Source organism: Ornithorhynchus anatinus, chromosome 15 (assembly GCF_004115215.2).
Source record: "Ornithorhynchus anatinus isolate Pmale09 chromosome 15, mOrnAna1.pri.v4, whole genome shotgun sequence".
Classification (NCBI taxonomy): domain Eukaryota; kingdom Metazoa; phylum Chordata; class Mammalia; order Monotremata; family Ornithorhynchidae; genus Ornithorhynchus; species Ornithorhynchus anatinus.
The window spans coordinates 9,185,148-9,202,770 of NC_041742.1; the positions used below are offsets into that span (position 1 = coordinate 9,185,148).

Genomic DNA, 17,623 nt, shown 5'->3' on the forward strand with positions numbered 1-17,623 from the left:
AACAAATACCATTTAAAAAAATGGCTAACCACCTTTTTTCTGTCTATCTCTTTCTGTCTCTGTCTCTCTCCCTCCCTCCTCTAGATTGTAAACTCACTGTAGGCAGGGAATGTGTCTATTATATTGCACTCTCCCAACCTCTTAGTACAGTGCTCTGCACACCGTAAACGCTCAATAAATACGACCGACTGAAATCTAATAAGATTTCCCTGTACTTTGTTTCCTTGTAGACTGTAAATTCTTTGTGGTCAGGGGTCATGTCTACCAACTGTCTGTCCCCACTTAAGTCCATATTTCTCTCTGCTGCCCATTTCATTTTCCTATAGAAATGTTTAGGCCATATTTCCCCACTTCATTCATTCAATCATATTTATTGAGTGTTTACTGTGTGCAGAGCACTGTACTAAGCACTTGAGAGAGTACAATACAACAGTAAGCAGACGCATTCCCTGCTCACAATGAGTTTACAGTCTAGAGGGGAGTCAGAGAGAACCTCCAGTGGATGCTCATCCACCTCCACAGCAAACAAAAACTCCTCATCATTGACTTTAAAGCAATCAATCACCGGCTCCCCTTCTACATCACCTTGCTACTCTCCTACTACAACCCAGCCCCCACACTTCTCTCCTCTAATGCCAATCTTCTCACTGTACCTCTTGATCTCATTTATCTTGCCCACATCCTGACTCTGTCCCAGAATTCCCTCCCTCCTCATATCTGACAGACAAATACTATCCCTACTTGTAAACCTTACTGAAGGCACATTTCCTCCACAAAGCCTTCCCTGTCTAAGCCCTCCTTTCCTCTTCTCCCACTCCCTTCTGAGTCACCATGACTTGCTCCCTTTATTTAACCCCCTCCCAGCCCCACAGCACTGTATACATATCTGTCATTTATTTATTTATATTGATATCTGTCTCCCACTCCAGACTATAAGCTCACTGTGGGCAGGAAATGTGTCTGCTTATTGTTGTTGCATTGTACTCTCCCGAGCGCTTAGTACAGTACTCTATACACAGTAAGCACTCAGTAAATATGATTGAATGAATGAATTATGGGGATTAATACCGTGAGCTCCATGTGGGACAGGACCTGAGTTCCACCTGATTATCTTGCATCTACTCCAGGGCTTAGTACAGTGCCTGGCACATTGTAAGTGCTTAGCAAATAGCACAGTTATTATTAGTAGTACAGTGCTCTGCACGCAGTGAGTGCTTAATAAATATGACTGACTGATGGATTGACTGATTAACTGATGGAGCAGTTGCTGAGTAGCCGGGGTTACAGTGTTACACAGCTAGGCGGGTCAGGCTGGGCTGGACTCTGTGAATTCTGAAACCAAGCTGGTGAAGCCAGGAAGGTGGGCTGGGGTAGAGTGATGGTGGTGGGGCACATTTCCGGCCTATAACTCTCAACTTTGCCTTATAGCAGCTCCTCACTCCCCCTCCCCCCAGCTTCTTCCTTCTCTGCTCAAAAATATGAAGCTAAAAAAGGAAACGGTTGAGAGAAGGAAATGAAAAGGAGAAACGAGAGATCTGGAATTTGGGGTTGTTTAAAGCTTGGGTCTAGTCCAAGGAAGAGCCAGAATTGGAGGTCTCTGAAGGCATCAGACCAATGAGTTAATGAGCTAGAACAATGCTCTCACCTTGGCTCCTGGTGCTCCTAAGCATCCCAGGTAAGACTCCATTCTCTGGGAATGGGTAGGGTTGGGGTGGGAGGAGAGGGAAAGAGAAAGCAGGAAGAGGTGTCAGTAGGGAGGGTATCAAGAGTGTGGCCTAGTGGAAAGAGCATGGGCCTGGGTGTCAGGGGACCTGGGTTCTAATCCCAGCTCTGCCACATATCTGCTGGGTGACACTAAGCAAATCCCTTCACTTCTCCGTGCCAGTTTCCTCAACTGTAAAATGGGGATTCAATACCTGTTCTCCCTTAGAATGCGGCTGGGTGAAGGAATGTAGCCAACCTGAGTGCTTTGTATCTACACCAGCGTTTGGTACAGTGCTTGATATATAGTAAGCACTCTAGACTATAAGTTCGTTGCGGGAAGGGAAAATGTCTGTTGATTGTTGCACTGTACTGTCTCAAGTGCTTAGAACAGTACTCTGCACATAGTAAATGTTCAATAAGTAAGATCGAATGAATGAACAAATACTATTATTATCATTACTAACAGGATAATAATACTACTAATAATAGTATTTGTTAAGTGCTTACTATGTACCAGGCACTGTTCTAAGCACTGGCGTGGATATAAGCAAATTGGTTTGGACACAGTCTCTGTTCTACAAGATGCTCACAGTCCCAATCTCCACTTTACAGATGAGGAAACAGAGGCCCAGAAAAGTGAAGTGACTTCCCCAAGGTCACACAGCAGACAAGTGGCAGAGCCGGGATTAGAATCCATGACCATATAAGATCCACAGGGAGATGCGGGGAGTAGGGGATGTTGTTCCATTCTCCACTCCTGAAAATTCCCACTTGATATCTAGAGGTTTCCTGCCTGAGGAAGTTGGTGTTATTTTGGAAACTGACTGAAGGGCAGTCTGAAGGGCAGAACCCAGCACTCTTTCCTTCCAGGAACTGACGGAAAGATTCTCGCCTCGGCCCCTTCCACCTCCACTTCCCCATCTTCCCGCCCACCCCCCAGCCTCCCCTAGCCGGCCTGCTGGACCAGAAAGAGTTAATAAAATCTCAGCCGGGGTGATGGTAACCGCGGTCGGTGTGTGGATTCCGTGAGGACCGGGAATGTTTTGGGGAGGGCACTGAGAGGAAGAGGGAGCAGAGAGGAAATCGTTGCGGCAATAGGGAAGATGGCAGGCTGCTTGGGGTCGGAGGTCAGGGGTGGAAGAGCCAGGAGCAGACAGAGGAGGAGAGAAGGGATATGGGTGAGGGATGATGGGAGAAGGAGATCCCTGGAAATTCAGAAATTACTGGAGACTTAATCGTGGGATATTTTAGAGAAGCAGCATGGCCCACTGGATAGAGCACAGGCCTGAAAGTCAGAAGGACCAGGGTTCTAATCCTGGCTCTGCCATATGTCTGCAGTATGACCTTGGGCAAGTCACTTCACTTGTCTGTGTCTCAGAGACCTCATCTGTAAAATGGGGATTGAGACTGTGAGCCCCACTTGAGACATGGACTGTGTCCAACATGATTTGCTTGTATCCACCCCAGCATTTAATTCAGTGCCTGGCACATAGTAAGCGCTTAACAGTTATTATTCTTATTATTGTAATCCCAGCTCTGCCATGTACCTGCTGTGTGACCTTGGGCTAGTCATTTCACTTCTCTGTGCCTCAGTTCCCTCATCTTCAAAATGTTCTCCCTCCTACTTACACTGTGAGCCCCATGTGGGACCTGAGTATCTCGTATCTGCCCCAGCACTTAGTACAGTGCTTGGCACATAGTAAGCCCTTAACAAATACCATAGTTCTCATTTTTATTAACTCAGCACTTTCCACTTTGTCCACACCCAATGTCACTGCAGTGGCCGAGGAAAGCAGCCCTAGTTAATCCTCTGGAAACACCGTCCTAATCCTCGAAGACTACAGGCCAACTCCCTGCTTCCTCTTCCCTCAGAGAGACCCCTCCAGTTCAAAACTTTCTGGGGACCAGGCCCTTGGGCTGGGAAGGAGGGGGACACCTTCTCCCAGCGTGTGAGGAGATGGGGACACGGGGTTATGTTTTCCAGGTTGTTTTCTGGTGAAAAACCATACGAAGGTGAATGCGATCATGGGAGAATCCCTGAACGTGCAGTGCCCGTATGAGGAGGAATACAAAATGTCTGATAAATACTGGTGCAAAGGAAGCTTTCGGGTATCCTGCTCCCCCATTGTTGAGATCAAAGGGTCACAGGAAGAGGCGAAGAAGGACCGAGTGTCCATTAGAGACAGTCGGCAGAACCGCACATTCACAGTGACCATGGAGAACCTGGCCGCAGAGGATGCCGGCTCTTATGCCTGTGGGATCGACAAATTCTTAAAATTCGATCCCCTGCTGTGGTTTACGGTGTCTATCTCCCAAGGTGAGGACTCTCCGCTCTGGGCCCCAGGGGTGTGAAATCTGGAACTCCTCTCCCTTCCTCTCAGTTCTAAGAACCAGCTCAGGGCAGCTGAGGGAATAAGAAAATGTTGGGTTGTGTAAATCTGGGATCTCTGTGGACATTTATTTGATGTCTATCTATCTGTTGTTGCCTTTCATGCTGGAAGAAGATACCGATGATGAAATTCACCTTTGGGTGCTTGGGAAACTTAAAACGCTAATGAGATCACCATCTTTTCTGCCCTTAGCAAACATTAAAAGTGTCCTTCCTGAAGCTGACACTTTTATTGCTGCAGTTCCAGGTGCTGTCTTCACTTTTGCCCCCATGGTCATCATCATCATCATCATCAATGGTATTTATTGAGCCCTTACTGTGTGCAGAGCACTGTACTAAGCACTCGGGAGCATATACTACAACAGATTGGTAGACACATTTCCTGCTCACAACTAGTGATCCTTCCTGAGGCGTAGAACATAATTAAATGCCATCATAAATTGCTGCAGTCTGATCTTTCATCTTTTTCTTCTTGAAAATGGGGATGATGGAAACGTTTTGTTGCATATCCTTGGTGGTTCACAGGTTGAGGAAGAGCTTGTGTAAATGTGCCTATCACAATCTCAGGGAAATCTCAGAGCAATGAGATGGGGGAGATTCCTTTTGGTCCAAAGAAAGAATGGAGAAGTCGCTCAGTGGGGTCGATTTTCCCACCAAGAAACGATAGACGAGAATTCGGGTTCAGGAACTCAGAAAGAAGAATTCTATATTATATATAAAAATTATGCATAAGTGCTATACTGTAAGTTATTTATTCACAGTAATGTCCATCTGCCCCTCTAGACTCCAAGCTCACTGTGAGTAGCGAACCTGCCTGCCAACTGTCGGATTGAACTCTCCCAAGCGCCTAATACAGTGCTCTGAGCATAATAAGCACTCAATAAATACCACTGATGGATTGATTAACTGATGTACCAAGCCCTGCGCTAAGCACTGGGGTGGCTACTAGAAAATCAGTCCCTGTCCCACATGAGACCCAAGGTTCCAAGGGCTCAGATGGCTGCCGGGGAGAGGTAGTGAGGAATTATTGTGTCTGGTTTGAATTCTAGTACCAGAGGTCAGATCGACAACTATCACCCAATCTCCCTCAGCTGCAGCGGAAACAAGTGTCACCTCTACTTCAGCTCACAGAATAGGCGGGGAGACGGCCTTCCCCACATCTGGGTAAGGAGAACAGGGTGCTACTGTAGTCTGATCCGACGTGACTTCTCCCACCGGTATTAATTGAAGGTAGGGATCACCTAAGCATTTGTTCCATGGTCCATCCAACGTCCACGTGGGATATGGACTGTGTCCAATCCGATTGGCTTCTATCTCCCTCGGGACTCAGTACACTGCCTGGAACGTATTAACAGATACAATTGAAAAAGAAAATTCTGCCGTATTGTACTCTCCCAAGGGCTTAGTACAGTGTGCTGCTCACAGAAAGTGCTCTAAACTGTAAACTCATCGTGGGCAGGAAATGTGCCTGTTTATTTTTATATGGGGCTCTCCCAAGCGCTTAGTACAGTGCTCTGCACATAGTAAGTGCTCAATAAATAGATTTGAATGAATGAATGGAGTGTTCTGGGTGTCCCTATCCAAAAGAGACCATCCTGTTGTTACCCAAATAAAATCCTTCCCCCAACAATTTCCATCTCCAGAGAGCTCCTTTTTTCTCCTTTTCCTTGGATCAGTGTTTCAGGATTCATTCATTCATTCAATAGTATTTATTGAGCGCTTACTATGTGCAGAGCACTGTACTAAGCGCTTGGGATGAACAAGTCGGCAACAGATAGAGACAGTCCCTGCCGTTTGACGGGCTTACGGTCTAATCGGGGGAGACGGACAGACAAGAACAATGGCACTAAACAGCGTCAAGGGGAAGAACATCTCGTAAAAACCGATGGCAACTAAATAGAATCAAGGCGATGTACAATTCATTAACAAAATAAATAGGGTAACGAAAATATATACAGTTGAGCGGACGAGTACAGTGCTGTGGGGATGGGAAGGGAGAGGTGGAGGAGCAGAGGGAAAAGGGGAAAATGAGGCTTTAGCTGCGGAGAGGTAAAGGGGGGATGGCAGAGGGAGTAGAGGGGGAAGAGGAGCTCAGTCTGGGAACGCCTCTTGGAGGAGGTGATTTTTAAGTAAGGTTTTGAAGAGGGAAAGAGAATCAGTTTGGCGGAGGTGAGGAGGGAGGGCGTTCCAGGACCGCGGGAGGACGTGACCCGGGGGTCGACGGCGGGATAGGCGAGACCGAGGGACGGCGAGGAGGTGGGCGGCGGAGGAGCGGAGCGTGCGGGGTGGGCGGTAGAAAGAGAGAAGGGAGGAGAGGTAGGAAGGGGCAAGGTGATGGAGAGCCTTGAAGCCTAGAGTGAGGAGTTTTTGTTTGGAGCGGAGGTCGATAGGCAACCACTGGAGTTGTTTAAGAAGGGGAGTGACATGTCCAGATCGTTTCTGCAGGATTCCTTCTAGACTATGAGCTTGTTATGGGCGGGGAAATTTCTGCTAACTCTACTGTGTTACGGTCTCCCAAGTGCTTAGTTCAGTGTTCTGCACATAGTAAGCGCTTAATAAATACCATTAATTGATTTGGGTTCTAATCCCCGCTCTGCCACCTTTCTGCTATGTGGCTTTGGGCAAGTCAAATCACTTCTCTGTGACTCAGTTACCTCATCTGTAACTTATTTGTAACTGATTTGTAACTGATTTGTAACTGATACAAACTCGATTTGTTTGTATCCACCCCAGAGCTTGGCACACAATAAGTGCTTAATAAATACCACAAGCATTTCCAGTTTTACATTCTGCATCCCCTGCTTGATGCCCAAGGGAACATCGCTGGACTGACATGTTTCCATCCATCAATCAATCGCACATGTTGAGCACTTACTGTGTGCAAAGCACTGTACTAAGCACTTGGGGGCTTAATAATAATAATTATATAACAATTATATATAATTATTATTATTATGGTACTCGTTAAGTGTTTAGTATGTACTAGCCCTGTTCTAAGTGCTGGGGGAGATACAAGTTAATCAGGTTGGACACAGTCCCCGCCCCACATAGGGCTCACACTCTTAATCCCCATTTTACAGATAGGGGAATTGAGGCCCAGAGAAGTTAAGTGACTCGCCCAAGGTCCCACAGCAGATGTGTGGCAGAGCCAGGATTAGAATCCAAGTCCCTTTAAAGCCCAGGCCCGTGTTCTTTCCACAAAGCCACAATGCTTCTCTACAACATAAGGAATCGGTAGACACATTTCTCGCCCACTGGGAACTTACAGTCTAGAGATTCTAGGCATCAAACACTTCTCGGTTACTAGACAAGCCTTCTTTGTGCGTGGACTCATCTCTCTGGAGCCCCTCCCTAGTCCCTTACATTAATCATCAGGCAAGCCACCTAACTCTCAATTAAATTCTCTTCATTCAATCGTATTTACCGAGCGCTTACTGTTTGCAGAGCACTGTATTAAGTGCTTCAAAAGTACAATTCGGAAATAAATAGAGCCAATCCCTGCCCACAACGGGCTCGCAGTCTAGAAGGGGGGAGACAGGCATCAAAACAAGTAAATAGGCATCAATAGCGTCAATATAAATACATAGAATGATAGATGTATATACATCATTAATATAAATAAATAGAATTATAAATATGTACATATATACCCAAGTGCTGTGGGGCGGGTGGGGGGGAGGGCAAAGGGAGTGAGTCAGGGTGATGGAGAGGGGGAGCAGAAGAAAAGGGGGGCTTAGTCTGGGAAGGCCTCCTTGAGGAGGTGAGCCTTCAGTTGGGCTTTGAAGGGAGGGGAATCCGGTGGTCAAGCCCGGAAGTGCCAGGGTTCGGACAATGGTTGGGCGGGATGCGCATCGACTGGACTGCATTTTTATTTCTTTCCAGGGCCGGTTTTACTGAAAGGATCGAAATCCTGCTGCCCTTCATCTTTGCAGTTCTGCTGGTTCTGTTTGTGGGGGTGTCCCTTGTGGCTTGGACAATGTTGCTGAAGCAGAAGAAAGGTGAGGGAGAGGATCGGGCTGCTTTTCCTGTCCTCCTCTCTTCTGAGTGTCTGTCCTCTCTCCAAACAGTCTTTTTTACCAGGCGAGGGGCTCCTTAGAGAAGCAGAACGGCCTAGTGGATAAAGCCCAGGCCTGGGTGCCGGAAGGTCATGGGTTCTAATCCTGGCTCTTCCATTTGTCTGCTGTGTGATCCCTTCACTTCTCTGGGCCTCAGTTACCTCCTCTGTGAAATGCAGACTGAGACTGTGAGCCCCATGTGGAAGAGGGGCCGCTTCCAACCCAATTGGCTTGTTTCTACCCCAGCTCTTAGCACAGTGCCTGGCACATAGGAAGCACTTAACAAATACCATTGTTGTTATTATTATTATCACTGGGCTAAAGCTATAGACAGAGTCAGATTCTTCCCTAAAACTAAGCCCGTCAAGAAGTTTATAACCAAGCCCGTTGTCGGGTAGGGCTTTTCTCTAACTGTTACCAAATTGTACTTTCCAAGCTCTTAATACAGTGCTCTGCACACAGTAAGCGCTCAATAAATACGACTGAATGAATGAATGAATAAATGAGGCCCAGAAAGTTTTAAGTGATTTGCCCCAAATCTCACTGTGAGTCTCCCAGGGCCAAAACAGAGTCCTCGGTGGAGCCGGGACTCTCCCCAAGATGCAGAAGCGGTGTGGTCAAGGGGAGTAGGAGGACCTGGGTTCTAATCCCGGCTTCGTGGGTCTGGTGTGTGACCTTGGGTAAATCACATCACTTCTTTGGGCCTCAATTCCCTCATCTGCAAAATGGGAATTTTGAGCCCCTCGCCAGAAACTGTACTAAGTGATGGGGTAGATACAAGGTAATCGGGTTGGACCCAATCTCTGTCCCACAGGGTGCTCACAGTCCTACCCCCCATTTTATAGATGAGGCAACTGAGGCACAGAGAAGTGAAGTGACTTGCTCTAGGTCACCCAGCAGACAAGTGACAAAGCTGGGATTAGAAGCTAGATCCTCTGTCTCCCAGGCCCGGGCTCTTTCCACTAGGCTACACCACTTCTCAAAAGGCCACGTTACTTCCTCTAAGGGCCAGACTAACTGACTCCTTGCAGTGAGGACAGGTCTTGGGCCCTAAAATGTCAGGACCCTGGTCATGGAACCACAGCAGAAACAAACTCATGGAGAGGCGAGTGGAACTCTGATGAATTATTGCCTGACGCTTTCCATCTCCCTGTTAAACTACACTCTTGTGTGTCAGGGTGGGCCGGGGGGAGATCCTGTTGACACAAAAGAGTCGGGGTCTCCTATCCCTGCCCCTCTACCTTCCCCCGGCTTCTCACCCTTCACCCATCCCGCCCGAGCTGCTCGCTTCGTCAGTTGCGCGTGTTCAGATTTTCATTGGGCTTTTTCAGAGACTTGGGGAAGTATGAGGTTCTCATTTGCGGAGAGTGTCTGTGTCAGGAAAAAAAACCATTTCTTGCCCTTCGTTTGGGCTTTCCCCGTCGGTCTCTCCCTGACCTTATGGACTTCAACACTCTTATTCCTCTTTCCCATTTGGTTTTTGTGCAGTAGTCAGCTCATACAGAAGTCAAGTCCATGGCCCGTCTCGTAGAGCCGGGGAAGGTGGAAAAATTCCCCAAAACATCCGTCCAACACCGGGCCAGCCGGGGGTTGTGGTGGGCACAGCAGGGAAACACAAGGACTGTGAGATATTAGAACTAGATGCCTTGGGAGAGGTTAGTAATAATAATAACAATGAAAATACAGTGGTATTCATTATGATCATTATAATAATTATTATAATAATAGTATATGTTAATAGCACATTATTAGTAATATTACAATAATGATAATTATAATAATGACATTTGTAAAGTGCTTACTATTTGCCAGGCACTGTTCTAAGCGCTGGAGTGGTTAGCTAATTGGTTTGGTCACAGTCCCTATCTCACATGGGGCTCACAGCCTTAATCTCCATTTTACAGATGGAATCTGTGAGGACTAGAGAAGAGAAGTGATTTGCCCAGGGTCACACAGCAGATGAGTGGCAGAGATGGGATTAGAGCCCACGTCCTTCTGACTTCCAGGCTTGTGCTTTCTCCATTTTATTATTTACCCAGTACTTACCCCAGTGCTTGGCACATAGTAAGAGCTAAGCAAATGCTGACATTTGTTGAACTCTTACTGCCTAACAGCTTATTCTTACTCTAAGCGCTTGTATTTAGTAAGACCTTAACGAGTAATAATAATAATAATAGTATTTGTTAAGCTCTTACAATCTGCCAAGCACTGGTAGATGCAATATAATCAGATTGGACCCGGTCCCTGCCCTACATGAGGCTCACAGCCTAAGAGGAAAAGAAAATAGGTATTTAATCACCATTTTATAAATGAAGAAACTGAGGCACAGATAAATATAGTGACTTGCCCAAGGCCATACAGTCAATCACTGGTATTAATTGAGTGCTTAATGTGAGCAGAGCTCTGTTCTTCATTCTTGAGAGAGCACAGAAGACTTGGTAGACATGCTTGCTGCTCTCAAGTGGTGGAATAAGGATTAGATCCCAGCTCTCCTGACTCTAAGCCCTGTACTTTTTCCAATCAATCAATCAATCAATGGTATTAATTGAGCCCTTACTGTGTGCAGAGCACTGTACTAAGCACTTGGGAGAATGCGATATAGCAGATTACAGTACAGTAGAGTTCAGCAAGAGAGATCTTCAGTGAAAGAGACCATAAGGAACAGAGAATGGCTACTGTAGTTGCTTACTTGTTTAGAAAGGTTCTTTTTTTGTTTGTTTTTCAATGGTGTTTGTTAAGCCCTTACTATGTGCCAGACACTGGGGCACATACAAGCTAATCAGCTTGGACACAGTCCATGTACCAAATGGAACTCACAGTCTCAATCCCCATTTTACAGATGAGGTAACTAAGGCAGACAGAAGTTAAGTCTTACCTAAGGTCACATAGCGGACAAGTGGTAGAGCCGGGATTAGAACCCAGGTCCTCTGACTCCTGGGCCCGGGCTCTAGCCACTAGGCCGAGCTGCTGCTCTTGAGGTAGAGCCCTTCCAGGTAAGGGGAATAGGATCATCTTTTTTTTTATGGTACTATTTGTTAAGTGCTTACTCTGTATCAGGCACTGTTCTAAGCACTGGGGTCTCTTGCAGCTCTGTGACTAGATGTTGGAGTGAGGGATTTTCTGACTCTTTTCCTTTTAGGGCCACTATTCTAACCCTGAGGTTCCCTCATCCTTCCTGTGTGGCCTGTCCTGATGATGATGATGATGATAAAAATAAAAATTTTGCCATTTGTTTAGTGCTCACTACGTGCCAAGCATTGTGGGAAGCACTGTGGTAGATATGATGCAATCAGATCAGAAACAGTTTCACAAGAAGCTAAGTGGGAGGGTGAAGTGATAGTTAATCCCTACCAAACTGATGAGGAAACCGAGGCCGGGAGAACTTAAGAACTCGGACAAGGTCACCCAGCAGGCAAGGGGCAGGGTCAGAACCGGGGTCTCCTGACTCCCAGGCTGGGAGTTTTGAGTGTGAAGATGATTCTGTGGTTTCTATTCCCTTCCCTTCCTTTTAGCTGGTGATAATTCAGAGGTTCGTCGAAACTCCAATCAGGTAAAAAAGGCTACCTATCTGGTTGGGTGGGAAGGAGGGTCAGGAACACAGAAAGCTTGCCGGGCACCTAGAGGTGAAAGGTTGAAGAAAGGGCTGCCTCTTTGGGAGGCCATGATGATGATGGTATTTATTAAGAGCTTACTATGCACCAGAAACTGTACTAAGTGCTGGGGTTCGATACAAGCAAATCGATTTGGACACGGCCCCTGTCCCATGAGGGGATCACAGTCTCGATCCCCATTTTACAGACGAGGTAACTGAAGCCCAAAGAAGTGAAGTGACTTGATCAAGGTCACACAGCAGACAAGTGGTAGAGCCGAGATAATTATGGTATTTGCCAAGAACTTACTATGTGTCAGACACTGTACTAAGAGCTGGGGTGGATACAAACAAATAAAGCCCATAAAGCCAGTGTGGCATTTTCTAAGTGACCCACAGATCTGGTGGGTAGCTGAGGGGGGGAAGGGGGAGACGCACTCCCCAAAATAATAACAGTGATAATAATAATAATTGTGGTATTTGTTATGTGCTTACTACATGCTATGCACTGTACTGAGCACTGGAGTGGACACAAGCGCTGGGTTAGACACAGTCCCTGTCCCCCATGAGGCTCTCAGTCTTAATCCCCATTTTACAGATGAGTTGACTAAAGCACGGAGAAGTGAAGTGACTCGCCCAGGCCCACATAGTAGACAAATGGCGGAACTGGAATTGGAACACAAGTCTTTCTGACTTTTGAGCCTATGCTCTACCCACTAGGCCATGATGCTTCCTCAATTTCTCAGTGGCCCACAGATTTGGTGGGTAGCCGGGGGTGGGAGAGGCATTCCCAAGCAGGCTCAGCACCTCTTGGGAAGTGGGATGAATGAGGGCCATTCCTAATCTGTCAGCTACACTCCACTGGCTCCTGGGCTATTGTTAGGCCGTCTCCTGCCCTCTCATAGCCGAGCAGCTCCCCACCCCCTGGCCTCCATCTCGGCTTCCCGGCTTCTGCCTCCCACCTGCCCGTGATTCCTTCCTCTGATCTGCCTTCACCTTCCTGAGCTGGCTTTCTACCCATCATCGCTTCTCAGTCGATCAATTGTATTTATTGAGTGCTTACTGGGTGCAGAGCACTGTACTGAGCACTTAAAAGAGTACAATATAGCCAATTTAGTAGACACATCTCCAGTGAGCTTTCAGTTTAGAGGACTCACCACCTGATTAACCTGTCTCTACCCCAGTGCTTAGAACAGTGCTGGGCACATAATAAGCGCTTCACAAGTACCATCATAATTATTAATGATTATTACCTCCGCTCATCACCCCAGCAGCCAGTGGGGAAGTAAAGCTGGCCCTGGTCAGGGGGAGACCTAGGGGGACGGAAACCTGAGCACTAGTGTGGGAGATGGGGAAAAGGCCGGGGTCAGTTAGTCAGTCAATCTTAATTATTGAGCGCTTACTGTGTGCAGAGCCCTGTACTAAGCGCTTGGGAGAGTACAGTACAACAATATAGCAGAAACATTCCTTACCCACAACAATCTTACAGTCTAGAGGGGGAGACGTTAATATAAATTAATAAAATTACAGATATGTACACTGGGGTGGTGAATGGGGATCCAGGGATCTCTTGGCTATTGGAGGGATGGTAATCCTGGGTGGGGAGTGAGAGGGAAAGGTGGTGGGGAGGCCTAGAAGGAGGAGTGATGAGGAAGAGAAAGAGAGGTCTGGGCCAATCAGAAAAAAGGGAATCTCTGCCGGGGGCCTTGAGCATCTCGGAGCAGTTGCCCACCTGCCCACTTTTTTCAACATTGGCAACGGAGAAGGTTGACCTCTGCTACTCCTCGTTGGAGCTCCAGCCAAGAAGCCCAGGCGTCAACCTTGTGGGATCCCACCGAAAAGGGGGTCCATCTCTGGGACCCTCCAGGCCCCAGAACGACCAAGGAGTGGAATACAGCCAAGTGGTATGTACCGGAGAATTCCTCTTTCATTGCAGAAGCTTTAATAATAATAATTGTGGTATTTCCTAAGCCCTCACTCTGTGCCAGGCACTAGACTAAGAGCTGGGGCTGATACAAGCAAATCTGGTGGGATACAGTTCCTGTCCCCTGTGGGGCTCACAGCCTTAATCTCCATTTTACAGATGAGGTAACTGAGGCACAACGTCATGACGCAGATGAGTTGAGGAGCCGGCATTAGAACCCGGGTCCTTCTGACTCCCAGGCCCGTGATCTATCCACTAGGCAATGATGCTTCCTTTTAATTCTGGGTCCATTTTGGCCCCAGACAACTCTGAGGTTTGCAGCAGCCTCCTGCCCACGGCAGATGGTTTGGTCTGAGCTAGACAGGTGAGAAACCAGTGAAGGACAAGGCTTTGGCTGTGGAGAACCAGCTGATCTGTTCTTGGCTAGTGGTTACTATTTGTTTTCTCCCAGGCCCCGTTGTTCTATGTGGCCTAATGGAATGATCCAGGGCCTGAAAGTCAGGTCTAATTCTAATTCTGCCACTCGCCTGCTGCTTGACCTTAGACAAACCACTTCGCTTCTCGGTGCCTTGGTTCCCTCATCTTTAAATAAGAATTAGATACCTGTTCTCCCTTCCCTCTAGACTCTGAACTCCATGTGGGACAGGGAGTGGGCCTGACTTGATTATCTTGTATCCACCCCAGCACTTAGCACTTGGCACATAGTAAGGGCTTACTAAAACCCCCCAGACTGCACTTTGTAGGGTTTCAATCTTGGTTCCTCAGCCCTCCTTCTCTCCAAATTTCCCCCGAGATTCTGCTTGGCACTTATGAAGATCTTAAAATTAGTTAAGACAGGTTCAGTCATATTTGTGGCTTCTGGCTCACCAAGGGGAGGAAGCATTCTTTCTGGGTTTCAGGGAGAGGGGAAGTGAGTGTCTCTCGATCCTACACCTGGTTGGAGAATCTAGAAAGGGAAAGAAATCCTGACCCTCTCTGATGAGCTGGTGGGGGAAGATCACTGATTAACCTATTATTATTATTATTATCTATTGTTCACTTACTATGTGTCAAGCACTGTTCTAAGCACTGAGTAGCTGCTAATCAGGTTGGACACAGTCCCTCGCCCACATGGGGCTCACGGTCTAAGTAGGAAGAATAGGAATTGATATTTAATTCCCACCTTAGAGATGGGGAAACCAAGGCAAAGAGAAGTTAATTGACTTGCACAGGGTCCTATAGTGGGTAAGTGAGAGAATCAAGATTAGAACCCAAGTCTTCTGATTCCTCGGCCCAAGGACACTTACTGTGTGTCCAGCACTCTACTAAGCACTGGGGTAATAATAATAATAATACTGGTATTTGTTAAGCACTTACTGTGTGACAAACACTGTTCTAAACGCAAGGGGAGATACAAGGTAATCAGGTTGTCGCATGTGGGGCTCACAGTCTTAGTCCCCATTTTACAGATGAGGTAACTAAGGCACAGAGAAGTGAAGTGACTTGCCCGAAGTCACCCAGATGACAAGTGGTGAAGCCGGGTTTAAAACCTTTGACTTCTGACTCCCAAACCCATGCTCCTTCCACTGAGCCACACAGCTTCTCTAGATACAACATAATCAGATCCCACAAAGGTCTCAGAATCTAAGTTGGAACGAGAGCAGGTATTGAATCCCCATTTTGCAGATGAGGGAATGGAGGCCGGTGAAGTGAAGTGACTTGCCCTGAGGTCACACCACAAGCAAGTGGCAGAGCGGGGATTAGAACCCATGTTCAGTGACTCCCAGGCCCAGGATCTATCTTTCTACTTGGCCAGGCTGATCCTCAAATCCTTCCGACTTTAGTATATCTGAGCTGGGTAACCCTACCATGGGGGTGCGGAGATGCTGGTTTCCCACCATAGCCCCCATCTATATCCTCTGGCCCCATCTATTCATTCATTCATTCAATCGTTTTTATTGAGGGTTTACCACGCGCAGAGCACGATACTGAGCGCTTGGGAGAGTACAATACAACAATAAAGAGACACATTCCCTGCACAACCATTTCTGTTCCCAGGCTACCACCAGGAGAAAGGATGTTAACTTCGCCACCTTGAACCTGCATACTATCTATGACAACTTGTCAGATCCAGCCCCCAAGAGGAAACAGACGGAAACCGTTTACAGCGAGATAAAGAAGACTTAGGCTACAGACTCTAGCAGCCTGCCAGACCTGGAAATTTTCCTTGTGGCCTCTGTTCCTGACTTCATCACTTCTCTCCATTCTAGGCCTTCCTGGATTTGGTAGTTCCTGAAAGAACTATAGTTAAAGCTAACTCGAGTTCTCTTTCTCTTATATTCAGCCTCAGTGACTGTGGAAAGAGTCCCACAATGTAGGTCCTGCCCTCAGGAACCTCCCACTTTGTAGGAATTAAAGTGAATGCTATAGGTCAGATTTTCTTTTGATAGTTTTTCCTCCACTTCATAATGTTAAGGAAAGGTCAGAGATCTACTTTCATGGTGCACACAGGGAAAGCTTCCTGGAGGGGGTGGGATTTGGGAGTGGGTTTTAGAGGGCAATGTGAAGCGGAGGAAAAGCATGGCAAGAAGCAAACCTCTGGGAAGTGGGAGGGGCAGAGGCAAAAGTCAAGAAAGAGGAAGCTTTATTATAGCCCTGAGATCAGGGCTGTTTGTTACTTCTGAGTCAAATCTGTGCTTTTTGAGATCTTGGGAACAGGGAATGTTTAAGTAGATTTAAAAGAAGAGAAGGCAGGAGAATTGTTAAAGAGACAGTAGGAAATAATCCCAAGTAGAGGGGTTGTTGGGGGAGGGCCCAATGGAGATATCTTGGGGTGAAGACCCCTAGGGAGAAAACAAAATATGTGGTTTCCTGAGAAAAGATGAATGTCAGAGGGAATTCTGAATCAATTAATCCATGGTATTTATTGAGTACTTGTGTGCAGAGCTCTGACTGAAGTAGGCATTTGAGCATGTATTGATAATAATAATTTTGGCACTTGTTAAGCTACTTATTATGTGTGCTAATTGCTGGGGTGGATACAAGCTAACCACGATGGACACAGTCCCTGTCCCTTATGGGGCTCACATTCTTAATACCTATTTTACAGATGAAGAGAAATGAGGTACAGAGAAGTTAAATGACTTGTCCAAGGTCACCCAGAAGACAAGTGACAGAGCTGGGATTAGAATCCTTCTGATTCCCAGGCTCGTGCTCTATCCACTAGATGATGGTAGGCATGAACAGTGCTCTGCACATAGTAAGCGCTTAACAAATACCAACATTATTGTTATTATTATGATTCCCTGTCCTTAAGGAGCTTACCATCTAGTAGGGGAGATGGACATTAAAATAAATTACAGGTAGGGGAAGTGGCAGAATATAACAATATATGCACATAGGTGCTGTGGGGCTTGGGGTAGGGTAAACAGAAAGTGTTTAAAGGGAGATTGGTTTAGATTAGAACCCAGGTCCTCAGATCCCCAGGCCTGCAGTGCATAGTGATGCAGAAAGGAGGGCAAAATGGACGGGGAAAAGAGAGGTTAGTCAGGGAAGGCTCTTTGGAGGAGATATTTCAGTAGGGCTTAAAGATCTGGAGAGTGGTGGTCTTTGTGGGGAGAGTTACAGACCAGAGGGAGGATATGAGCAAGGTGTTAGCGGTGAGATAGGTGAGATTGAGGTACAGTGAATAGGTTGGCATTAAAGGAGAAAAATGTTTGGGCTGGATTGTAATAGGAGAGCAGGTAAGTAAGGTAGAAGGGGGAAAACTGACTGAGTGTTTTAAAGTTACTGGTGAGAAGTGTCTGATATGGAGATGGATGGACAACCACTGGAGGTTCCTGAGGAGTGGGGAGATGTTCTCAGGGGGTTTTGAGAGAAATGATCTGGGAAGCAGAGTGAAATATGGACTGGAGTGGGGAGAGGCCGGAGGCAGAGAGATCAGCAAAGAGGATGATGCAGTAGTTAAGGCAGAATGTGATAAG

The 17,623-nt window shown here is 46.8% G+C and overlaps 1 protein-coding gene across 1 annotated transcript; it reads left to right on the top strand.

Annotated features, from left to right (window-relative positions):
* The first annotated feature begins 1,512 nt into the window (after positions 1-1,512).
* LOC107547813 (CMRF35-like molecule 8) lies at positions 1,513-16,687 on the top strand. Its single transcript, XM_029080027.2, has 7 exons — positions 1,513-1,675; positions 3,689-4,021; positions 5,143-5,257; positions 7,976-8,091; positions 11,661-11,698; positions 13,504-13,641; positions 15,699-16,687. The coding sequence occupies exons 1-7, from the start codon at positions 1,636-1,638 to the stop codon at positions 15,825-15,827; spliced, it is 909 nt and encodes a 302-aa protein (XP_028935860.1). The 5' UTR covers positions 1,513-1,635; the 3' UTR covers positions 15,828-16,687.
* The last annotated feature ends 936 nt before the right edge of the window (positions 16,688-17,623 follow it).